The following is a 26,396-nucleotide window of genomic DNA, read 5'->3' as shown; positions in this document are numbered from 1 at the left end:
AAACTCCAGAGAAAACTGAAGGATGCCATTTTACCAGTAGAGCTATCTGTCTTGAAGTGAAAAAAAATTTCCTTGTTATAACCAATCCCCAGGGTAGATCTAAAGGGAGAGCCTTGCACTGCATGTTTAAGACAGTTTGTTAGTTTGTGGCAGGAGGGAAGATGTGGACAGTGCCTGAGCAGTGATCCCTAAGCCTTCTGGACATAGAGAAGAAAGATGGTAAAAGTAGGGCTCTGCAGGACAGAAAGGGAGCACAGGAAATGGCTCATACACCACTCAGAACACTGCATTAATCAAGCATTATGCCTTAAATTCCTCATTAGTGAGCATTATGAAAAACGGTGCCAGTGTTAGGAATTCCTGATTGTCTCATGGAGCAGAAGTGAGATCAACACAGCTCTTCTGGGGAGTCCAGCAACAAGAAAGAATATCTCCTTACGATCTAACTTCCCTTCTTGTAGGCAAAAGAAAAATCTGGGCCAAACGGCCTCTTTTATCAGGTATAAAATCTCTTATTGCAACATTAGGATTACATTAAACTACAGCATTGTAGCAGTTTGCACAAATGAAAAGCTGCTCATCTGGGTTCCCTCTTAAAGGCAAGCTCAAACTACATGCTTTGTGAGATTCCTGATAAAAGCTCTGGGGAAAAGGGTTAGAGATGGTAAACAACAATTTTATATGACTAATCCAATATAATCCTATGCTGGGTAAAAAAGCCATCTGGATGGATTCCCACTGAAGTGCACTTTAATAACAGCACAGCAGCAAGCCTCTGGCTGTCACACTGAGGAAACACTCGCACTTAAGCTAATAATTGCAAAAGATTTCTTCCTTTTTGTTTTGTCCCTCTGTTTATATTAAAGCTGTTATACACTTGTCCTCTCATTCCCTGTTAGGAGATCATCCATCAAACCCATGAAGTGACAAAGATCCATCAAACCCGTGAGGTGCACTGGAAGGCATCTGAGGACGGGTAGCTCCAGCAAGGTCACCCTCTCTCTGCAAAACTCCAACCTATTTTATTGCATCACTGCAGCCTGCAATCACTGTCGGAGTAGAGAATGGCAAGCTGTCTGCTGAGGCAGAATTAAACCAATTCCCCAGCCAGTGACGCTGGGTTTTGCTCTGAGCAGACAGCAGTGGGGACCCCTGGGGCGCACAGAGCAGCTGAGGCTTAGGACAGGAAGGGAAGGAGACTGCCACCCCCAGCTGAGCCACACCTATAAGGCAATTAGGGCTTCACACCCCAGGAGAGAAGGAAATCCATGACCAGGCTCCCTTTTCTCCTCGTCAGAGAGAACAGGTTTTCCCCTCCACTGAGCATTCATTGTCTCAGGGAAGGAAGCCTGACATCCACACAAATCTGACTGGGGCTCAGGAGGATTGAGGCAGACAAAGCACCCAAGAAACACTTGTATTTCAGGTTCATCAGGATGGGCCTATTCTAAATGGACGAGATTAAACACGTGGCGTGTGTGTAGGTTACGAAAGGCATGTGAGAGGAACTGGCGAGCATCTGGGGTTATGAAAGATCAGAGGTTATGAAAGACCTTGGCAGTTATGAAAGATGAGCCAAGAGTCTGATCCAGCAAGGCAGAGAGCAGCCTCAACCAGCTTGGAGGTGAATGGATATTCAAAATCAGCCAGCAGCTCACATGAGGAAGTTCACACTGCCTGGGCAGGTCTAGGCTAAGGAAGGTTTGAAAAAAAACTTCAGAAAAGTAATAAATAAGCAGTTACCATAGACTAGGAGAATGATAAGGGGAATATTACCATTTAAAGGCCTTATAGATAGCTGTATTTTTTTTTTTTTCTAAGTATTTTGGAAGGTCTTAAAATACTAGCTGCAGTCACTGATTTTTTAAGAAGTATTCTTTGCTGGCCTTCTAGTTCTGTTTTAAATCTACCTGCACAAGCCACACAGCTGCAGTGAATCTAGAAAAAATGAGGGCTCATTCAGATATTTTAGCCTCTCAACTTCAGCCTCTGGTGACCCTATTATCACTATTATACCACTGGAATGAAGAGAAGGTTGGGGAAATTCTACCATCCAAATGCTTCTTTTCCAGGCATCACTCAGAAGGAGGACATACTCCTGGCTAAGAAAAATATTGAGGAGAGCACTTTCCCCTCTTTGCAACAGTACTTCTCTGTGATGTTGTGTGTAACCTTCTGTAGTTACACAGGTGATACTTGTGCATCCTGCCTACTGCATTGTAATTCACACTGCCTGCTTTCAAAACATGCCTTAAACAGCCTTCCAAATGCCCCTGTGGCAGCCCAATAACATCAAATCTCCAGACACTGAGGCAGACCCAAGGAACACGGGAAGAAAGCATCTGCACTACATCAAAATAGGATCTAGCCTGTTTCAGCAATAGGTATAGACTTTTATTGTTGGTAAATTCAGTAACTAAAGCTTTGTAGTTAAAGGCAAAATACAGAAAACACTTCTGTCATGGTCTGAGATGCTTTCTAGAATGCAAAGCCATGACTAACTGTACAGTTTCTTTTTCACCAAAAAAAGAATGTCTGTACTACATCTCAGCAGCCCACAGATCTCATCAGGAAATATTTATCCATCTACACAGAAACTCTCTATGGAAGGTCCTGAAGACACCTCATGCTATGGCAGCAATAAAAAGCACAAATTTTCAAAACCTAGAGAAAACTCAGATTAAAGACCACTTCTGTTCTGTACTAGTCCAAATTATACTGCATGTTGTAGAGTTTAAGGAAACTAATCTAACCTAAGAACAAAGCAGATATGTATTTGGAGGAAACAAATGACAGAACAATTAGTCAGCAGAAATATTGAGAAACATTTGGTGAGGATTTATTCAACAAAATTTCATTATTTCATACTTCAACCAAACTTTTACACTTTGTGTAGTAGTTAATTCACCTTCTCAGAGTTTTTTGCCATTTTGTTTTTCTGATTTAAAACTGGGACTAAAAATATTTCACTAAGTATACTGACAGCCCTGCTGTCTTTGTGGCATCCACTGTCAGGATGAAGCTTAGAAATTTAAAGAATGAAGTTGAATTCTTGTGCTACAATCCACTAAGTTAAGTCCCTTGCTTTAGAAGGAAAAGGTCCAAGTGTTTAATTTTAAAAATTATCTATTATTTTTGTGAGCTGCTTGTGGCAAGAGTGTCCCTCTCATCCTAAAGTCATCTGTGTCCTACAAAATAAACAAGAAAACAGATCGAGATTTAGGGTCTGTTACATTAAGTACAATACCCAAGTCAATTTAATTTAGCCTAGTCTCTAGGAAATTCATTAATTTTGTGCTCAGAGATAGTAAGTGGTGGTGTTATGCAATTTTCTTCATGCAAATGTGTTTGCCACTAAAGCATTTTTATTCTAGCCCTGAAAATGAAACTCTCAACCACCAAGCAGGTGCTGAAAGACATTAACAAATGTCATACACTCTTATGTACCTAATGTCTCTTTCAAAAAGCAACGCTGATGGACTCAGTCCCTGGGCTCTCTTTTTTTCCCATTCAGTGCCAAGTGTGCATCAGAACAAGTCATTTGGAAAAGCCTCGCTCTGACAGATAAAGTGTGTGTTCCCAACACTCACTCGGTGTTTTAAGCACAACAGTCTGGCTGCTCTATTGCATAAGCCTGCATTCATCCCGGGCTGCCCTCCTTCTAAGAGGCGGATCCAGAATCTCTTCCCTGCTCTGCCGGCATAGCAATTTGGCTTATACGGATTCCGTGTTGTAAATTCTCTTCTTCTCATCCTTGACAAATCCAAAATGACACACGAAGACAAGGGGAAAATAGAAAGGGTCGTGTATTTCTTACCACTCGCTTGAGCTCCCAAGCACAAGCTGCTGTTTAAAACCTGAACTTGCCCTTCGGCTCCCGAGGCCGCTTTTCCCACACTTTTCCCCTTTCATTCCCGAGATGGCCGATGCCAGCCGCCAGCTTTTCCCCCAAAGCCCCGGGAACGCCGACAGCCGGGCCCCCGCTCCGGGAGGTGGCCCTGGGGACACGGGGACAGCGGAGCCCCCGAGGGGCCGCTCGGCCCGGGAGCGCGGCTGCTGCTCCTCATCCCGGGGGAAACAGGAGCGCCCCAGCTCCATCCCCAGCCCATGCCCATGCCCAGCCTGGCGGTCCCGGCGCCATGTCAGGAGGGGCGGCCGGGGCACGGTGGCGGCGATGGCGGCGCGGCACATCCTGCCCTCCGCACCCCGCCACCTCGGCGCGGCCCCAGCGCTGCTCTCCGCGGTACCCCCGCCTCTCCGGCATTCCCCCGCCCCCGGGGCTCACCTAGAGTCGGCGCCCAGCAGCCAGCCCGCCTTCCCCATTGAGCGCGGCGGGCGCTTCTCTCCGCCCCGCTGCGCTGGGCGGGGCGCTGCCGAGGCGCGCAGTGACAGCCCGCCGGGCGGTGTGTGCTCCCAGGGCATCCTGCTCGGCGGGGAGCCGGGCCCTCCGCGCCCCCCGGCCCCGCTCCGGGCAGCGCGGCCGCCGCGATGAAGCCGTGCGAGGAGGAGGAGGAGGAAGGGCGGGCGGCGGCGGCGGGCGGTGGCGGCGGGGACCCCTGGAAGGAGTGCGCGGAGGTGGCGGTGCAGCTGGCGCGCCGCGCCGGGCAGGTGAGGGAGAGCCCCGCTGCCCCGGGGCCGCGCCGGGCCGGGCCGGAGGAGCCTTTTCCCGGCGCGGGCTGAGGACGTGCGAGCGCTTGGCTGTGCGCGGAGCTGGGGAGGGCGATGAGGGGAGGGCGCTGGGGTCGGCACCCGCTCAGCCGGGCCCCCGGCCGATGGGATGGCGACAGCGGGGCCCCGTCCCGGAGGGCCGCAGACCTTGGGGGAGCCCATCCCTCGGGGGCTCCATGCAGGGGAGCCCCAGACCTTGGTGAGCCCATCCCTCAGGGACCCCGTCCGGGGGGCCCCAGCTCCAGAACCTGAGGGCCTCATCCCCTGGGGCCGCAGCCCGTCGGGTGCTTCCCTGGGGGGCTGCATCCCCTCGGGGGCCTTTCCCTGGGAGGCCGCATCCCTTGGGGGTTGCATCCTTCGGGGCCAGCATTTGTTTTCCAGCGGCTTGTGCAGAGAAAAACAACCGTGTCAATGGGGTTCTCTATTGCTAGATCTGTCAGTCTTCAGAGTGGCCGAAATTTACTTGCTAGGGACAAATAGCTGTGTGACAAAGGTCTGTAGTAGCTTATTTCAGGTCCGTGTTTTGACACAGCAGGTTAGTCATCTCAGGAGACATCCTGACCCCACTCTGCAGCAGCAAAACTTCCAGCAGGTCTAACAGAGCCAAGAAGTGGAATCAGTAGACTGATTGATTGAGAAACTGGATAAAGCACAAACTTCAGCAATGTATATTTCTCCCTTGCTTCCATTCTGCTCTATTTTGAAATGTGCTTTGTACCTATACAATTTAAGAAGCTCCCTTTTCTGTCTTGAGTCCAAAATCCATAACTTTTCCTTAGTGTGTGCTGTTAAACATATTTTCTCCTTAGTAAAAAACAACTATACAGATTAACAGAACGCCAGAGGAGAGGAGACTTGTTTTAATAATGCAGGGACTAAATGGATAATCCAAATCAGGATGACAGGTCATGCTCTCACAGACTCTCAAAACAGGAGTTTCTCCAACATAGTCATTCTGCCAGCCATTTCACAAGAGACTCATGACTTACTTAAGCCTCCACACCTTATTTCTCAAAATATTAATTTGTAAAGACAGCTTTAAGCTTCCCCAATCATTTCACCTGCTCAGCAAATCACATCTGAGCACCTTTTCCTGGAAGAAGTAAACATTCCGTGAGACTAATCCTTGAATCCAAAATCACCATTTGCCATTGCTGTCTTGCAAATGTCAGGAAATAGCTGATTCCTTGACAGGCCAAATTTAAACCAGCCAAGTTTAAGTAGGACTTTGGAAACTGTTTCCCCCCCCCTAATTATTTTGTCATGCTAAGGAATCTTTTTGTTACAAAAGGGACAACACATCCTTCTGGAAAAAAGGGTGCAGGTATGGCTCTATCTTTTATTTAAGTGTCAATTTGCTTTCAGCTATTGCCAAAAGAAACTAGAGCTAAGGACACAAAGTGCAGTGTAACATGCGTTTGGTAGGACTGGATTTTGGTTGACAAATGACTGATTCAAAAGGGGGTAATTTTGATCACCAAAAGCAGTCAGTTCCACTAGTCAAGTTCATCTTTTTCCTCTGCTTCTCTTCCCATCCCTCACACCTTTCCATCCCCAGAAATGTGCCTGCACTCTCTGTCTCCCCAGATCCAACTCCAGTCTCCATCCCTGTGTGAAGCTTTGCTGCTTCAGCCTTTCTTTTAGGTGCTCCATTTCTCAGGACTGCGGCAGGTTAGGAAGGCTTGGAATCATTAGAAAATGTCTACAAGAGGCTCAGCCTGAGGAAAGACATGCCACTTCCAGATATTGGATTTCTAGGAAAAGTTAACCACTAATACAGTTTTCTGGTCTCCCCTTTTGGCTTATACAGCTTGATTTGTATTGCATTGTGTTTCATGACTACAGGTAAAACGTATTTTCTTTCTAACATATAGGCGTGTATACTCTGGAATAATTTCTTCTAAACTTAAAAGGCCAATAGAGAAGTGATGCTTGAATATGTGTCAAAAGTGTTGTTGCTGGAGCAACCTCTATTACTGGGTTAAAATCACTGCTTTTCTTGCCCATCCCATTGTTTAGCTCTTACTACTTTTATTAAATATCACAGGCTCTCATTTAATATATATATGACTGTTTCATAATGAGAATGATCATGGTTTGGTAACATCTGTAATTGATCTGCTTTAAAAATTCACTCTATAAGTCCACAAATAACTGCACTTTTTCAAGCTCCTCATCTGTTTTTTTCTGTTCATGAGAGTACACCCATAGGTTTGATATGACTTTTTGTTCAAGAAAAGCAGGCATGATCAGCCTATGCATCTTTGATGCTGTTAAGAGCACTGAGTAATATCTGCAGATATTCTCTCCAATTGCGGAATTGGAAAAGCTTCACCAAATGAGTAAACTTACATCCAAGTAAAAATAAGAGTAAGAAACTTATACTAGGACATAGTATGCTGAAGTCCAGACTTTTTTCCTTTTTCTTTTTTTTCTTCTTTCTTTTTTTTCAATAAAATAATTTTATGTGGCATAAGAGACCTAGCAGAATACCACCAAAAAAAAAAAAACCAAAACTTCCACTGGAATTCTGAAAAGCCACGATTTTTTTTCCCTGATGTTTGCTCCCAGGGGAAATTTTTAGGCTATTTCCTGTGTAACATGGACAAACTTTAGCAAATCAGACTGGAGTTTCCTGAATTATTTGCAGGTACTCATGCTTTTTATCTAGATATTTGATTTTATCAATGAGCAAATATTTCTGGGCAGTATTGCAAGCAAAAAAATCCATCTTGGATCTCTCAGAAGTGTATGATGAGTGCAAGCAGTATGGTGAAATGAAATATCTGACATGAGCACACTACTGTAGGTAGTACCTGGCAGGTACTGGGGAAAAGGTATCTTGCCCTCTGTCTTCTACATTCTGCTTTGTTGGAATAAATTTCACAAAGGCATTAAAAAAGGAAGAGTCCAGTACTGACCGCACTGAGCCCCAGTGTCTCCATTTCCTCTGCTCCAGGGGGATGGAAGGAGGGAGCAGGAACAGCCTGGGTCTTGTTTTGTGAAGTGATCTCCATGCAATGATGTAAAAGCCCCTCACTTTGCATAACCCCCCAAATGCTCCCAAGCAGGGTATTAGGATAAGATCTGCATTAGAGGAGGGGCAGCATGAGCTCACAGTGTTAAATGGCTCTGCTCTAAATAGCCATGCTCCCAAAAATCAGTTCCTTAGAAATTGCTGAAAAATCTCTGTAATGTACTAGGACAAGCCCTAGTACAGGAATAAAGTTTAGTAAAATACATTTACAGCCAAATTACAGCATCTTGATTGCCAGTTTCATTGTACAGTGGGGATAAGGTGCAATCAGCTGCTTCCATTTCATCATCCTGTAGTTCCTTTGGTTTCTGCTTGACTGCTGCTTGTAACGTAGAGTGAGACTTTCATGGAATCATTCCATCTGCCAAAACCAGGCAATTGCAGCAGGTATCCACAAACCTTTTTGTTAGACTTCTGCAAGGAGAGGAATTGAGTGACGTTCTCAAAGTATTCTGAAGCAGTAGGCTCTAACACTCCCTTGTAGGCAGCTGACTTTTAGGGATTTTTCAGCATAAATTGAATTCTACACTACTCTGAGCTGTTTGATCGTTTTCCAAAGAATAAAAGTTTTTCATCATTATGCAGGAAATGTGATCTTGTATGGGGCTACTCTGGCTTGGATTGCATACCTTTACAAGCTGGAGCAAATGCATAGAGGTGCCTTTTGTCAAGTCCTTTGTAAATGCAGAGAACTGGCAGAATCAGACCTGTCCATCCTGTGTGCTGTGGGCAAGCCTCCAGAGATGTGGTGCCCATTTGTGGCTTCAGCACTGTGACTTCTCTCCTCCTCTCCTCATGACATATTGCTTGCACAAGAGGTGGGCAGAAGCAGCTCATTGCAGAGCTGGTAAATGCTAAATGTGTGTTGTGGCTCCTTGGCATGGGCCTGCAGAGGAGATGGGTGAAAGGGCCATGGGCCACCACTTCACAGTGCAGGCACACCCTTGGCTACTCCCACCTCCAAAGAGGCTGGAGCCTCATGCTGGCCACCAGAGAAACAGAACAGGTTAAAGTTAAAAATCGTTGTGAGCAACTGGGTAAAGGATCAGATATGAGAAAAATATTAAATGTGAAGCTGGGGTGTACAAAGGGTTGTACTCAAACCAGAGAGATCAAGTGCCAGAGCATGCAATGGAATCAGCTGAGTGCAGAGCACATCCACAGGAGAGAAGTTTCCTCTCTGCTTTTTCTTTTCCTGCATGACTCAGGTATGATCTCACTGCCCTGCTGAGCAGTGGCCCTGATTTAAAGGGCTGCAAAAATCTCCATCTACTATGCTTCTACTGCTGTACTACTACTATTGAAACTGAAGTCAAGAGCATAGCATTTCTAAGAAGAAATTAAAATCTCTGTCAAAAAGAGGGCATTCCTCGTCCATTTCACTATATGAAGTTCCAAGCAGTAAAGACAATAGGAAAGTAAAGATGAGCAAATAAAATAAAATATATCAGCATAGCAGTTCTTTAGAATACACAACTGAGGGTGGTTGGAGTGTTTTGGATTTTCCTTGATGCTGAAGAGGAACCTAAGGAGTTGCACATTTGTGCTTCTGTCGTAAATCCTTCAAGACAACCACTCAGGGCATTGAGAGGAGTAAAAAGATTAAGTGTGGTTAATATTTTGATATACAGTAATGAACTTCAGCAAGACCTTAAACTGAAAAATACTTAGTAAAGTAAATAGACACAACTCAGTAAATAGGCACAACTGATGTTTTACAGCTCACAAAGCAGAAACATTAGTCCAGATACCTTCCATACTAAGGGAATAGTCAGCCATATCCATTACTTGTCAGAAAAATTAGCACACCCTTCAAATATAGTGTTTATACTACAAAAACCAAGAGCTGAGATGACATTTGGGAATTTCTGGTTCCCTTTCCCATTCTTAATGCAGCAGAACTGTTTTCTTTGGTCATCAGGTATCTTTCAATGGTTTTAAAGTACTTTGATCAATGGAAATTTAGTTAAGTAATTTCAATACATAAATTTTAGACAGGACTTGGAATATTGATCTTGTTGCTGCTGTGTTTTAATACCATAATTGTAAACAAATAAGCAGTGCTTAATTTTTGCTTTGGTTTGTTTGTTTTGTTTTGTTTTTTAATTTCAAATAATTTATCATTTTTACTGATTAAAAAAATAAGCAATCTCATTTTTCATCATGTCCCTTTATTTTTTGTTTTGATGAAGAAATGGAAAAAACCCAAAATAAACCAGAAAGAAAATGGGAAAAAGAGGGAAAGCTTTCATTAAGTGTTCTCCCATATGTGCATTTGTACTTGGGTTTGTAGCAGTAATACCCTGTGGAATCAGATAATGGCATTTCCAGAAGAGCATCCGGGTTAAAATCATTGGTTTCATATCTAGGGAAAGCTTCAGTTTTTGTTCTTGTTAAATATATGGCAATTATTTGGGAACCAGAGGGTGGTCAGCATTTAAAATTCCAAAATTCCACTAAAAATCCCCAAAAACCTATGAGTCTTTGTTGGCAAAATAGAAACCAATTATGTTTGCCTTATTGCATATCTTTTAAAGTAAGAGAGCAGTGAGATATTTGCCCTGCAAATAAAAAATAAAAAAAGAAGAAGAAGAAAGAAAAAGGGCTTTCCTTGAAAAATGCCTGAGCCTTGAGGATTTTTCTTATGTCGTGTATACTTCTGGTAATTTTCTAAATCATGATGAGTGCCATCATCCTTTTGTTCCTTTAGTTGCATCCCTTAATCAATCCTTTTCTGAACTGTCAAGAGAGGTTTTTGCAGAGTGATTCAAAATGCCATGTTCCCAAAGAATGCTCAGAAGGATTTTTTGTCAAAAAATTAGAACAGCCTCTGGTAGAATTGGTCCTATAGCTGTTTTTCAGGATTAGCAATACTTTTTTCAGTGAAGATATTATTTATACTCAGCACAGGCTGAATGCCCAACAAATCTGATTTATGAACTTCTGTTTCAGATTATTAGGAAAGCTCTAACAGAGGAAAAACAAGTGTCCACAAAGACGTCTGCAGCAGATCTTGTGACAGAAACTGATCATTTTGTGGAAAATTTAATAATTTCTGTTCTGAAAGAGAAGTTTCCTTCCCACAGGTGAGTGTCTATAGAAACTATCAATGACCTTTTTTTTGTCCTTTACATGCTGCATGTCTGACTGGTATTTAAAGGGAACTTTAAAAATCTGTGTATTTTTCTTATGTCTCTGTATTCTTCTTATATATGCTGTTGGATGCTTTCATAGGACTTCTATTTTTTAAAAAGTACCATTTCCTTATACTTAGTGTATTTTTTATGTTTTTATATTTTCTATTTTTCTTGATATATGTATTTAATAGCAATGTTTCCCCTGTAGGGACATCATGGATGAAGGTTTCATGTGGATCTCCATGATGTTCAGAATACTGGTCTGTTGTCTACTATATAAGTATTATGCTAAGGCTATCTATAAAATTATAGCAGAAATATATTCTAGCAAAGGTCCCACCCTGCAGACCTTTCCTGTTGCCATCACACATATGAGTTTGCCAGATCAGAAGAGGTAAAAGTGTATTTAATGACATTTACATTGTGTTCTATAGTGAGAAGATCGGTGAGAAGCAGGGTTGTTTGTCATCATCATCATTATTTGATGCCTATTCATAAACAGGCTATGAATTTCTTCATGGGGTGCAAACCCAAAGTTTTAAAAGTAGATCAGGCTGTCGATTCCTCTTGAATTATTGTGGTCAACTTGAAAATGACATCTCAGCTCATGCACAGATTAGAGAGAGGGTTTGTATTAGTTGCCAGGTTTGGTTTGATGCAGAGGCTGCCATTGATTTCTACATTTGACTTCAGTAGATAAAATTCATTTTCCCTCAGAGCCAGTGCAAGGCCTGTGTATCCCTTAAATAGTGTCTGACTCCCCTCTAACTGTGGGCATCTCTGATGGGGATGAGCCTTGTGTCTAGCACTGTGCAGAAATGAACAAACAGGAAAATCTGAAGGGCTCAGCTGCTAGTCAGATTGTCAGCAATGCTGCTGGGCAAAAAAGCAACACCATAAGAAGGAGCAGAAAGCATATTTTATACTAAATATGGCTTTCTAAATACATGCTGTATGTGATGGCATATTGAAGCAGTACTGTACAGCACAGTGTGTGGTTCTTGGCTGCAATTCTCATAAGAGTGCCAGGCTCTACAAGCCTATTATTTGTGTAATATTCCTTCTACTGTTGCTGGCTCTGCTCTTCTCTCATCTCCACTCTTATGTTAGTTTTTTTTTTCTTGAGCAGTCTGGCAGAGAACATAAAACCTACACATTTCCCATAAAATGTGAATCACCAGACACACTCAAGTTACTCAGAATGGGAACAAAAGTTGTAAGGTCAACATAGGCCTAGGAACTGAAAAATAACAGATTTTATGAACTCCATACAGTTAACTTCTGACTTTATAACTAAATGAAGGAACTGCCTTTTTTTCAAGACAATTTTATTTTGTTGATAGTGGTTGTTGGGTTTGCTTAGAATTTGTTGAGATAACTAATGCTTTTAGATTAAACAATAGATTCAAACTAAATTTAACTAGATAGATTAAAACACGTGCAATGAGGAGTCTACAATAGCAGTCAGTGGTTAAATTAAAGTACAATGAAAATATTAGGAGATCATTTATATTGTATTCAGTCTTTCCCTGTTGAAAGCAGCTCTGAAGATTTCTGTTATTTTTTTTTTCTTCTAATCATCTTAGTTCTTTTGTCCTCTGAATCAAAAAGGAACTTTAGGTGTTAGAAAAATTAATAGGGATCTTATTAGGATCTGCCATTTGCACTGAGGTGCTTATGAGTCTTTACATACTGGAAATGTACTCAGAAGTAAAGAGAAATACTAGGAAAATCTCTTCAAAAAGTAATTCTGTCCCATGTTTGTTTTTGCTTCTCTTTTCTTGGTTAAGTGATATGTATCATCTTCATTCCCACTTCACTCATGTTTTAATCTTTACTCACTTTTTAGTACTCTGATGTGCCCCCAGGGAGTCTTTTCAATGTGGTATTTTTTCAGATAGATCCATGACTTGTGAGTACACACAGCCAGGCTACCAGGGGCTACTGGTTGCAAAAGGCTATCCCAACATTTACCCTTGCTATTATTACACAAGCTGTCATATTTTGTGTTCCTTGAGGCCTTTATTCTGTAGACATTAAAATCAGGACACAGGAGTTTAAGAGGGTGACATCCAACTCTAGCTTCCCATCATTCTGCCTTCAGATCCCATATGGGGATAGGTGAGGGACAGCCCCAGATTGAGTCTCCTGCATTCAGCTGGATATCATTCCTGCTGCAGATTTGTGTTACAGCTTCCCTGCTGTTTCTGCAGTGAATTTTAGAGTGGCACCGTAGCATGAACAGATGTAGTCTAAAGCTTGGCTAAAATTACTGGACTCATTTTCAGTGGGAGTGAACTGTAATCCAGATTTGAACAGAGGTCAGTGGAGCTGGCAGGCTGGTATATGAAATTAACTATTTTAATGAGGTGGTTACCCCTCCCACTTGTCAAGCTGTTCCTAGAATATACTCCAGTACTTTACACTGAGTGTTTTGCTTAGTTTGCAGGTTTTTACAGGACACAGAGCATGACATCTGAGGTGACCTTGTAGGACTCTCACATTTCCCAGTATTGTATAGTAGCAAGGGTTTGGGTTTTTTTTGTTACCCATTAGCCCAGATTTCATAAAATGTGCAGCTAATTTGTTCTACATCCATTTTGGAAAAACTGCTCTTGAGCAAGAAGATTTTATCAGTGGCACTGCTGTGCCCCAGCTCCCGTTTAGCATTTCTGAGCTCAGGGACTGCAGCATCTCACCCCCACTGTGAGGGATAGGCAAGGGACTGGCTCACGATGCTTGAGGGCAAATCATCTAACACAGAAATACTGCTGTCCTTAATGAGGTTCTCATGTCACCCTTCTTTGCCTGGAAAGACAGCAGCTATAGTTCAAGCTCTGGCTGGGGGAGCTAGCAGAGGGTTGAAGCAGTGGTATAATTTATGTGGACTGTAGATAATCTGAAGTGGCATGTAAGGTGCTCCACCTACAAGAAGATGAGCCTCCTCTGAATTCAGCAGCACAGACAAGGCATGGTTGGGTTTGGATGCTGATTACAGGATTTGTGAAAGCAAAAGTCAAGTGATACAGCACCAATAAGACAAAATAATGGAAAATTTAGAACAAGAATTCTGCAAAGTGTTATGTTAAACTGAGAATTTTAAACACTTGTTCAAGTCTTTCTTGTTCTCAGTTGTGTACAAACACTTTGTCCTTCAGCTGTTTCCTTTAATGGAGATTAAAATAGTAACAAATGCTTCCTAATTCCCTCTTTGTACCAGCTGGGGGTTTGTAATGCCATCAAAATAGTCTGTTTCTACTTAGGTTGAGGCAGAGTAGCATTTGGAAAATTCAAAAAGTCTCTTCCTGTGCTGTCTGCTGAACATTTTAAACTCAAGCTTCAAGTGTTATCTGGAATCATGAGGTATAGGTTGAAGACACAATATAAAATAGCTGCTACTCTAGTCCTAGGGAAGGACTCTTTTGCAAAAGACATTTTCTCTTTATTTTCTCCTTTTTTTTTTTTTTTTCTCTTTATGTCTGAGAGAAGCTTTTTTGTCTTCAAGCATTTGCTTGAAAATTTGCAGAAACTCTGAATACCACTGCCAGCTGTTCAAATGTGAAACCACCAGCATGATTCAGTACTACTTGGATTCCACTCCTGCTGTACATATAGAATTTTATGAAAATCTGTGAGAGTAGCACCTGCACATCTCTTACAGAAAGAGGCCTTGGGCAGTTCATGGGAAAGCAGGGATAATTAAGGTTGACAGGAAATGTGCCAGAACTGGATGTTCATTTCCCAGGGTAAAAGAAGAAGAAAACTACTAAAAGAAACTGGGACACAACAACAGAAGAGAAGATGATCTCAGATTTCATTTTGTGCCTTGTGCATCCAAACAACAAACAAACAAAAAATAATTTGTTGATTTTTTTTTCTGGGTCATGGGAAAAAGCTTTATAAACCTTTTAATTTCCTGAGTCAGATTACTGTAAAAAGTACAAATAGGAGCAAGATTGTGAATTTCCTAACAGTGTATTATTTTGTTCTGACTGAATTTGACTGCAGAAGAGAAGCAGGTACAGTTTGCAGTTTATTACTTATTGCAAGAGACAGACCTAACCCATGAAATTATATTCTGCATAAAATCCTTGAGTTCCAGAGGTGCCAGTTCATATCCATTTCTGCATTCATTTTTATGGCTTTCTTAATGGTATACTGGGGAAGTGTACATAAATAGAGTTCTTTTTTTACCATGTAAAATAGTATGCTATAGATTCAAGAACTCTCCCTCAAAGTCTCTATGAAAGTTACCAATTCCTAGATTTAAAATCAGAATGCGTGTTGACATTTATAGAAGAATGTTTTATGGACAGAGGGAGAAGTTCTGTCTTAAAAAACAGAACGATGAGGTTGTACTTTCCAAGTTATATATAATGTTCTGTAATGCTTTTGCTCTTGCACCAAATGCAGGTTTATTGCAGAAGAATCCACTGCTGCAGGTTCAAAATGTGTCCTCACTGACAGTCCGACCTGGATTATTGATCCTGTCGATGGAACGTGCAACTTTGTGCACAGGTAGGTGGCCAGCAGGCTGGGAAACACACCAGAACCCAAAATGTAGCTTCTCACAGATCTTCCCTTACTCCTGAAGGTGCTTTTCACTGATGGGTTTGTTCCTTTGATGCACACGTGGGAGTGATCCCTTTATCCCTGGGTACCTGGCGTGGGAGGCTGTGTTTGTGTGTTCTCTGAGGGCAAGCTGGAGATTCTGCCAGCTGCCTCGTGCCTCTCAGTCCTTGGCACAGCCCTTAGCTCAGCCTTGGCACAGCCCTTGGCACAGCCCTTGGCTCAGCCTTGGCACAGCCCTTAACTCAGCCTTGGCACAGCCCTTGGCACAGCCCTTGGCTCAGCCTTGGCTCAGTCCTTGGCTCAGCCTTGGCACAGCCTTGGCACAGCCCTTGGCACTGTCCTGGCACAGCCCTTGGCTCAGCCTTGGCACAGCCCTTGGCACTGTCCTGGCACAGCCCTGGCACAGCCCTTGGCACAGCCCTGGCTTAGTCCTTGGCCCAGTCCTTGGCTCAGCCCTGGCACAGCCCTGACACAGCCCTGGCACAGCCCTTGGCTCAGCCTTGGCACAGTCCTTGGCTCAGTCCTTGGCTCAGCCCTGGCACAGCCCTTGGCTCAGCCTTGGCACAGCCTTGGCACAGCCCTTGGCTCAGCCTTGGCTCAGCCCTGGCACAGCCCTGGCACAGTCTTTGGCTCAGCCTTGGCACAGCCCTGGCACAGCCCTTGGCTCAGCCTTGGCACAGTCTTTGGCTCAGCCCTGGCTCAGCCCTGGCACAGCCCTTGGCTCAGCCCTGGCACAGCCCTTGGCTCAGCCCTTGGCACAGCCCTGGCACAGCCCTTGGCTCAGCCTTGGCACAGCCCTGGCACAGCCCTTGGCACAGCCTTGTCACACTCCCGTCCAACACACGTTACCCAGCCGGGAAGGAGCAGGGATGGAGCGGCGCCGCAGGAACAAGGCTGTGCTGTGAGGGCGCTTGGCCCAGCGCCTGTGTGGGTTCCACACATTCCTTCTAGGAGAGCTGTGTGCTCCCCTTCCAACACAGACACTTCCTTCTTCCTGGGAAGTGCAAGCACTGCCAGTGTATAGAGCAGCACTGAGAACTGAGCTGTACGGAGATACCCATGTTAGATTCCTAAGGTAGCTCTGCAAAACGAAATCTAGAGGCCATTGCTGCAAAAATGAAGACTTTTAATTCACCATTTGAGTGTTAGGATTTGTAAACTAAAGATTATTCACAATATTTCTACTTGGAAACCCTGCCTTATAGTTACCAACTTAAAATAACTACAACTTCCATAAATAAAAATTCCTTGACTTTTGATGTAATTATGCAGAATTCCAGGGGAGGTGGGGGGGTGATGTGGTGATGGTTCATGCCATTAAGTGAAATTTCCTCTTTCTAGCAATATTTTCTGGACTTTCAAAGTGTTTTAAGAAATTAATTTATTTCGTTGTTTAAAATTTAATAATTATACAGTAGTCAAAGGGACCAAATTAAATACATGGTCATCACTTTGAAAAAGAAGAGCACAGAGGAACTGGTTTCTTTTTGTGTTGTTGTCTCTAGGTATCTCTATCTCCATACTTAATTGCTGTCTCAGATGCATAGCTTGTAAAAAATGTGCTCTTAAAAGAAATGACTTGTTATAACAGTAGTGGTTTTATACTGGATAATTCAATTACACTAAAGCAAAAACAGCCCCAAAATGTACTGCACATTCAGTATAAAAATTGTGATGTCTTCATGAATTTATTTCTTGCCTTCTCCAATATTAACTTGCATCTTAAAAGGAATTGACAAAGTTAAAGAGGCTGACAAAGGATAAATAGTATAATGTCAAGTGCATATTGACAAGTAAACTCACAGAGCTCCCCTTGTTGCCTAAGGGGATTGCTAAGAAGAAGATTGAGAGATTTTTCATCAGGCCTACTTAATTTCTTCTTTTTCACAGATTTCCAACAGTGGCAGTGAGCATTGGATTTGCTGTTAACAAAGAGGTATGAAGTATGTTCTTTAAGATGGGCACCTGAGAGTTGGCCAGAAGTCTCAAAACCATGTGGGAACGTTAAATAAAATTTTTTTTAAAATTTGAAAAGATCAGTCAACACTCAGGTTTTCCTATGCTTTTTAAATGCATCTGATCATACTCTACTAATCTAAAATCATAGTCCTGCAAAACTTATGCAAACTGGCAATTAAAAGAGAATTCTATGAATTGTTATAACTATTATGGGATTTATTTGGAGAAAAAGGAAATTCTGGTGTAAGCAAGGTCTAATTAGACAAAGCCATAATAAGCTCAATTTAATGCTGCCTCTTCATAATTTAAACACAAATCACAGTATTCCTGTGCTGTTATTATTGCCTCTTTCCTCCTAGCAGTGTCTGTGAAAGCTGACTCCTGCTATGAGTCCATGTAGAACTGATTTTATGAAGAGTGCAAAATTATGAGCCTAGTTCATTCAATCTGCATTTGTATTTTTCTTAGCATAGTAAAATAGTTATATTTGCTACATGACAGCTTGATTATGGAGAGGGTGGGAAGGTACCTGGCCTTCTAATGTGCTATACTAATTTGTGCTAGTGCCTTTTCTCCAGATGTTGCTGGTTTACAATTTGATATGTATCTATGAAATAACTAGTTACTCAAATTGCCACTGAATGTGCCTTTTTCAGCCTAATTCCACAATCTTAAATATATGTACAGCTTTAAGCAAAGCCAGCAAGAATTCTGTGCAGTAACAACCAAGTTTTCAGAAGTCCTAGTGCCTCTTACTGATTTAAACAGAATAATGTTTTGTACTTGTCTGGTTAGACTTTTCAAACATGGAAACTGCAGAGAAACACTTCCATGCTTTTCTGAAATTTATTCATTGCCAAAGCTCCTTTTGAACACTACATTCTATTACCAGACAGCTTTCTCTAACATTTATGTTTTCTAGAACACCATCATGATTTTGATGCTGCATATTTTGGGTTATGTAAACTAAACAAAGCTGAAACAAAAGTAAAGAATGATGTTAAATCTCCCTCAGTTAAACAAATAGGACAAGCAGAAAAAAAGAGTAAACTGAAAAGGAGCCAAAGTACACACAGGGGAACTGGCCTGATTATAAGCCTTGAAGAAATTCCTGCAGATGTCTTTAGGGAAAGAATCTATTAATAGTGTGTTCCTCAAAAAAAACCCCTTGGTTTAGATGGGACCTCAGGGTAGGGAGCCAGGACAGTCTATTCCCTTTGAATTGTCTCTGATGAACACTGAGTGCAGCAGGAAAATATTTGAAGTATGGAACATCTGAGATGTTTTCTTGACCTTGTGGCCAACTTCTGACACCTCGAGCAAGTCACTTAATTTTTGTATATCCCTAAATTAAATAATGCTAATATTGCTGGTCTAGGGGCAATTTTCAGAGCTGCTCCTTGAAGTTTGTAAAGTACTTTAAAGGCTTTTGGTGGAGCCTATTAGAGTAATAGAAATTTAAAATGCCAAGAGTCTAATTCTGACCCTCTTTTCATTGGTAAACAGAATCTCCCACAAAACTTCCAGTGTTGCACATTCTTAAGCTTTCATTGAGGGTTCTGTCCAAACTCCTTCTCTCAGAGTCCTGTGACTTTAAAAGATCCTCACAAAAGGATTTTGCAGAGAAGGATTTGAACAAGTGACTAGAGTGTACTGGTTTGATTGAAAAGGCAGGCAAATTCAATGCACCATGGAAGTTGAGGTGCCTACAGAAGCATCCACTGTTAATAAAGAGTGTGCCATGACTGCTGAGTTTGGATGCCTGGCTGATCCTGGGGCCACAAATCTTTGTGGTCCAGCTGAGATCAGTGGGGTTGCTTCAAGGAGTAACTGCTCACCAGTGAAAGCAAAGCATTGAGTCTTGCCTTAGAGGTCCTGCATATTTCCAGCAAAAACATTTCAGTTGAATTTGAAAACAACTCAGTGTTTAATCCATTCTAATGTGAACAGACTCAAACTGTGAGTAAGAATTTAGAGGATCGGGAACACATTAACTTCTCTTTATAAACTGAATTTTATATGACCTATATCTCAATATCACAGTAACAGTAAAATTATTCCAGTTTTTTAGCATCAGTGTAATCTTTATTATGTGTACCAATTAAAATATTGCTGATCTTTTTGCCATTAGTAGTTGTTTATATTTATGATGAGTAATTTGAGTTGCATTCATTTCTTTCCTTTTCAAAATCTTAAAGCTTGAATTTGGTGTAATTTACCACTGCACTGAAGAACGATTATACACTGGTAGAAGAGGTCAAGGGGCATTTTGTAATGACAAAAGGCTTCAGGTATCAAAAGAGACAGGTTGGTCTAGATTTTGTTAGAACTCTAAAAGGAATATATTAATTTTGTTTCAGAGTTGTTGCAAATCATCATTAGGATAATGAACATCATTATCCTGATGGAAACTATTTCACCTGCATGATAATTTTGTTGTTTTGTGTTTGTTTTTATCTGAAAAATCACTTTCCTCCTTTTCTTTTTAAAATATACATCTGAATATGAACTATTTAAATAATCCTAAATTCTTTTGCTTCACAGCCATTGTTTAAAATGAGGAAGAACATGTAGATTCACCAGTTTCATTCCAGCTGAGCACTGGCATAACTTTTTATAAGCAAGATGCAATGGGAATGGTGAATCGAATTCAGAGTACTATTGTGGCTGCTATTCACTTCTTTTCCAGTGGACTTGTATGTCACAGAGTGTCTGATGTGTGTAGGCAAATGTGCTAACAGTGAATTAAAGGGTGCATGCCTCATTAGGGGTTCTTTAGCAGCTTGCTCTGGTGTGTGAGGTATGTGTCAATGTACGAATAGCCAGCAACACTTTGCCAACGTTTGAATGGAATTCTTTCATCAGTAAACCAAGTCATAGATGTCTGTTTATCTAATGATTATAGAAAACAATAATCTGTTGTTTTTTGAAGAAGTTTTCTTTTAGTTAATCAAGATGCAGAGGGCAGCATAGCAGTCAGTTGTAAGGGGAAGCAGATATATGCCAGAAATGTGCACCACTGTACATGTGGTGGTAAAAATTCCACCCCAAAGAGAGATTTAATGAGCTCAAAGCACAGTAAGTTCAAGCAATTTGACATACAGATTTCTTTAGTGCCTGAAGCAGACCCTGCATCAAAATTTCACCTGAAATTTGGGAAGTTTGGTGATTCATCTAAGTTAATAGTGAACTGGGGTCTGCATATTTGGAGAGACAGATTGTAAAGTCATTGTAAATCTTAAATCCCTAAGATTTTAATCACTGATTATAGATAACATTTTTATCAGCACTCACATGTCTCATATTCCAAAAAAGCCCATACTGGCAGAGACTAGGGGTGCTCTCTGTTGGGCTGCATGAACCATTGTGGAAATGGCCTCACATGCTTTTGCAGTCAGAGAGTTCTGGTTTCCAGCTGAGCAACGAACAATTTTGGCACATGTCACTTCTGTCTTCCTTTCTCTAGGCATCCAGTCTATGTGGGTGTCTAGAATATATCAAGGGAAGCAGACCTTCCACCCTTCCAAATGCTTTGACATTTTCTTTTGTTTTGAGATACATCATTTTGTGGTGGGAAATTTTCACCAGTAAAGCTAGATCTGCTTTAATCTCACTTCTACTTATTTGATAAGTATTTTAAATCACAGTTGCTCTGTAAGGGCTGTGGCTTCAGTGAAATAAACCTACCCTGGAAGAGAGACTATGTTTCCCTTTACCTGCCACTGAAACAGAAGTGGCCATGATGTGTTTGAGATCTCAGCTGTCATGTGATTTGCTGCCATTTGTTTTCAGGAAATGTGATTGTTGTATGAATTCGATCTACACTTATACATTTATTGTTCAGACATAATCATCTGAAATCACAGCCCAGGCAAACACTGTTCTCTGTCAAAACCCAATTTTGTAGAGGTTTGGTATGGGAGTCCATGCAGTTATGATAGCTCTAAATGAAGGATCCATGTCCCATGTTAATCTTGATTGATACTTTCTTCTCTTGCTTAGATTCATGTCAGGCCTTACATGTGCTAATACTGTAAACGTATTTTCTTTTTTTTAATGTTCTATGGTCAACAGAACTGATCTTTTCCTCATAAATTTGTCCTTATCACTATTAAATCTTTTCTACCAAGGCTGCCTTTTATTTTTTTTTCCCTTTTTGCCTCTATCAGAATGAGGAATAGTCAGTAAATTTTATATAATATCTTGAATTCCCGAAATCTTGTGATCAGCCAGCTCCTTTTTCTAAGCAGAGACCTCCCTCTCAGTTGCCTTAGTCTGTTCATTGAATTTCCAGCTGTAGCCTTGAGGAAAATTGAAGAGATCTGTCTATGCATTAGAAATATTTTTAATAACTCAAAAGAATAACTGTCTCAGTCACAACCTAACTATGACTGGTGTGGTGTGAATGCTTGGTGCATTTCAGCAATGAGATGGACATTTAATGTCCTCTGATTATAAATTGGGTCTGTTATGCAAAATACTATAAGGAAGATTGCTTTCACCTTCCAGAATTTTTAGTAGTGGCTAAATAATAAATACCCTACAGCATGCCTGGATTGGTGTTTATGTGTTTTAATGCAGTAATTTAAAAAGCAGCAGTTGAATCTATGTTTCTACAGTTAATACTTGTGACACCCTGTAACTTTTAATCTAAGTAACCTATTACTTACAAGTCATTTTACCACACTGCTTGAGTCCATAAGATTCATCTGCAATACTAAATTCTTTGGTGCCTGTTTAATTAAATGGTGACTCACTCCAGCCTAATTTGCTTTAGAAAACCTTCTTGCTCCTTGTGCAGAGAGCTTTCAGCTTGTGCAGGTTGCTGTAAGAACCAGGTAGAGGTTGCCTACCTGAATGAATGCCTCACCTTTGGCCCAGGGTAGGAGGTGACACCTGGCACTGGGCACAGCCCAGCCAGTGAGTTCTCAACCACTAAACCTTTGAGTTTTGTCATCCCTTTAACACCTCTGAGTTCAGCTGGCACTGCAGGAGCAGGGACTCTTGGCATTTGATCAACCACCTCCACCTACATTGGCATACGCTTGTTGTAGCCTGGCAGTGTTCAGATCTCACATGAGGACTGCTTCAACACCTTTCAAGTCACTGTGAGTCTCTCCTTTGACTGTACACAAGGCTGGTATCTCCATCTGCTCTAGGACAGCATTCCCTTTGCTGAACACAAGACAAATGGAACATTCACAGATTATTATGATTAAAAATACTGCTTTAATTTGTTATAAGAAGGGTTTTTTTTTCCCAGTCACAAGGTGTCTTCAGTCTTTGAAATGCCAGAATGAGCTGCTACTAGGTGATTTAAAAAGAAACTTTTCTTTCCTCTTAGTGGGTTCCCAAATGTTTATAATTGCTTAACAAATTACATTAAAATACCCTATTCAAGAACCATCCTATTTTCAAATATTAATAGATTAACATCATTAGCAGTTACTGGATTACTGGATTTTTATTTGACTGCTAGTATTAATTAATTTGCCAAAAGGTGACTGGTCAAGGAAATAAAACAATGTATGGAAAGAGAAGGAATGTCAGAATACATTCTTCGTTTTAATCCTCCTGTTTTGGTTTGGTTTTTTAGTGTGTTTAGAACAGACCATTTGATATGAGAAACCTAGTCTTGCTTTAATTTCTATGCAAACTTGTCACTTATGAAAAAGTTTGGGATAGAAAAAGGGACGTGAAAATGATTTTTGTGTGAAAAGTCTGTTAGTGTTTAATTTTAAAACAAATTTATGGAACCTAACTGGAAGCTGTTGAATTAATGGAAACATCTCTCTACCATTGCAGATATCTCGAAGGCCTTAATTTTAACAGAAATTGGTCCAAAACGTGACCCTGCAACTTTGAAATTGTTCCTTGGTAACATTGAGAGATTGCTCAAGGCCCAAGCACATGGGTAAGATGTTTTACAGCATTTGTCTCACATTTGTGACCAAAAAGTCATTTTAAAAAGTAATTAAAATAAAGAAACTGAAACAAAGTTGAAGTCAAAAGCATTTTCTCCTTTGTGTTGCTGTGGGGTGTAGGGTCCGTGTCATTGGGAGCTCAACACTGGCCCTGTGCCACTTGGCGTCCGGCTCTGCAGACGCCTATTACCAGTTTGGGCTGCACTGCTGGGACCTGGCAGCAGCCACTGTCATCATCAGAGAGGCAGGTGGCACTGTGATAGACACTTCAGGTGAGCAAAATGCCCTTGCTTTTCCTCTGACTTTGGGGGGACTGAGTGAGTGGCTGCCTCGGGGCAGCTTGTGTCACCTCAGTTCACTGCCACTCCTGTGGCTCTATCTCATTTCTAGCAATGTCCTGTAGAAAGGTCTGTACCCTCCACTAGGCTCAGGCTGGTTATTCAGAACACACTGATGTAATTCCAGCATGGGGTTTCATCACATCAAAGGTCTTCTGAGTCAAACTGTATTTCCATGACTTTGAGTAATTCGCTTGAAGCCTTGTATTTACAGTAAGGAGCCAGCCCAGGAGATTGGCAGGTAGGCTCGGACGTTTCCAATTAGATTTCAAAAGAGACATCCTCCCAAAAAAGGAGGACTTTGAGTTACCAGTTTGGACATATATGACTAGAAACTACTCAGAGGGAGTAAAGGGCAGCAGAGTCTCCAGATTATTACTTATTTAATTTAGATGGTACACATCTCAGAGTAATGGTTTACCGGTGGCCAGTACCTGGACACTGTGGGAAGATCTGGTGGGTATGCTGAATGAACTAATTTCTGTCCTGTTGCTAAAAGAGGGGAATAGTGCATTTATTGTTTGCTTATTGAGCAAATCTAGGCATTCACTGCTCCACTTGCATACTTTAGCTCTGTATCTAGAATTTTATAAAATAATTCTTTGCTGGAGATTTCCACGTAGGAGTTGTTGAATTAGGTTGTCCTTCCCACCCCAAAAGGAGCGTATGAAGTTGTTTTTGTGTTTCTGACCCTATCTAATTACATCATGGCTTATATTTAAGACACTTCTCGTTAATCCTCTTGTCCTCAGGGGGACCTCTGGATCTGATGTCCTGCCGAGTGATTGCTGCAGGCACGAGAGAGATGGCCATGTTCATAGCTCAGGAAATACAAACTATTCCCTACCGACGGGACGACGAGAATTAAACACTCATTGTGCGGAGTTTGCCCTCCTGAACCGTGTAACGTTTGCCAGATGAGTGTCTTGAAAGGGTATGTGATTTCAGCAGGATGATTTCTGGGGAGATTTTCTGTGTCAAATATTTTTTATAAATTTATTACCACGTGGGAAGGCATAGGGAGATTTTTAGACCTCTAAGAATCGTGTTTCCTTTTTAATATGTATCTCTTCCAGCAGTATCTTTTTTATAAGATAGAATATTTTACTTGTAGCGAATTAGTCACAAAAATTAGGTTGTAATTTCATATCTGTGGGGCTGATATTTAGTCTTTTGTAACACACAGCTAAAAAATGGAACTTTATTTTTACAGATGCAGATCTCAGGTAAATGAGCTGTAGGACTGTAGTAAAGGAGGAGTAGTTGAGATGTGTGCCTATAATAATACCCTTGTTCCACAATACTTAAGAATGCAATAAAAATGGCATTGTTGTTTCCTAACGACATCATAGCTCTGTATCCATATATGTACATGTCTGTGTGTCTGTGTGTGTGTGTATATGTGTATATATACACCTATATGTGTCCATACATGTATACACACACATCCCCAGGGGTGTATGTGTATATATATGGATATCCTGGATGTTTACAGCAACTTAGAGAATGCATAGAGAGAAGAAAGCTAATATTGGAAGCTGTTTTCCAGTAATGTTTTTTTAGGCTACATAGGTGATTCCAGTCAGGGCCACCCAAATGGCAAATAGCAGAGCTGTCCATGGAAATTGTTTAATTGTTTTACAAACTTCCCAGCTGGTTTTGTTTCTCTTTGTGCCTCTGCATGGGCATAAATCACACTGTCCTGTAGGCCTCTGTAAGATACTCAAACCTGCAAACACTTACTACCATAGAGTACTTATAGCTAAAACCAGGAATATTGAACTCAAGCTGAGTTATTCACAGTATTAACCATGACACACAGCAGTAGGAGGCCAGCAGAAGAGAGCACAGTGTCAAAGAGCTGTTGATTTTAGAGAAACTTCGAGCAGAACAGCAGGATTTGGTCGCTTACAGGCAAGTTATTAAAAATATGCACATAAGATATGCTTGCAAAAAGTTGTAAATCACATGCCCTTCTTGCACAATGTTGTAATCACTCTTATTGATCAGAAAAGCCTGTAAAATCAGTTACATAGATTTCCTAAATACACTGTTGTTCTCTATTCCTGTATCTAGCCCATAATTTCTATTTAGATTGTGTTTTAAATCATGAGCACAGGGAAAACACAAGTGTATTTGTATTTTCTCAATACAAGTGTATTGAGAAAAGCAGTTGATATGAAATCACTTCTATTTTTTGTCAAAAATTTAATTAAAAGATTAAAGGTATCTTTTTTTTTCAGGAGTGCAAATTGAATAAAGGAATGAGCCAAAAGAGTTGGTTAAAAAACTAACTTTTTTTGTACACTGCATGTGTAGACTTTTTAAACATGTTCAGATATCTGCTTAGAAGATACAAACTAAACAATATTTTTAAAAATAACCTCGTGTGTGTTTCTTGCAATGAAAAATGTTTTTCACTGAATATAACATGAAGTTCTGTGTGATTTCTTGATATTTTTTTTATAAGAAATACAAAATTTTGACTGTGTGAGGAATATCTAAACCCAACTAAGCATTTAAGAGCTGATGGTTCTTAGCAGAAAAGCAACATTTCCGTCACAGTGATAAACATTTTGTCACTGCTCCATTTTACCCCCTCTGTCTCTGTGTACCCCTGTTTGGAAAAGCAGATTGTAAGCCCTCTGGGGCAGGGACTACAGTAGTTTGGCTCTGGGTTTTTCACAGCACTAATAGGATGAGATTCTGGTCCACAACTAGGCACTGAGGTGCTATAATAATACAAATAATAAATGCTAAT

General features: G+C 41.2%; 2 protein-coding genes across 4 annotated transcripts in view; one reads left to right on the top strand and one right to left on the bottom strand.

The window, feature by feature from the left end:
* Positions 1-4,363, bottom strand: part of MPPE1 (metallophosphoesterase 1) — a 29,809-nt gene extending 25,446 nt beyond the window's left edge. For 2 of the 3 annotated variants that reach the window (XM_079300561.1, XM_079300555.1), the window contains exon 1: positions 4,286-4,355. The gene's annotated coding sequence lies outside the window, so the exon portion shown is untranslated. Of the gene's footprint in view, positions 1-4,285 lie in introns of all 3 variants that reach the window. The other variant, XM_079300556.1, reaches the window with a different exon arrangement.
* A 22-nt stretch (positions 4,364-4,385) lies between these two features.
* On the top strand, positions 4,386-26,396 carry IMPA2 (inositol monophosphatase 2). The gene is made up of 8 exons (XM_079300570.1): positions 4,386-4,608; positions 10,658-10,791; positions 15,256-15,360; positions 17,305-17,350; positions 19,572-19,680; positions 23,179-23,287; positions 23,418-23,569; positions 24,388-26,396. The coding sequence occupies exons 1-8, from the start codon at positions 4,489-4,491 to the stop codon at positions 24,501-24,503; spliced, it is 891 nt and encodes a 296-aa protein (XP_079156696.1). The 5' UTR covers positions 4,386-4,488; the 3' UTR covers positions 24,504-26,396.

Source organism: Erithacus rubecula (assembly GCF_903797595.1).
Source record: "Erithacus rubecula genome assembly, chromosome: 3".
Classification (NCBI taxonomy): Eukaryota; Metazoa; Chordata; class Aves; order Passeriformes; family Muscicapidae; genus Erithacus; species Erithacus rubecula.
This window is presented reverse-complemented; position numbering and strand designations above follow the sequence as displayed.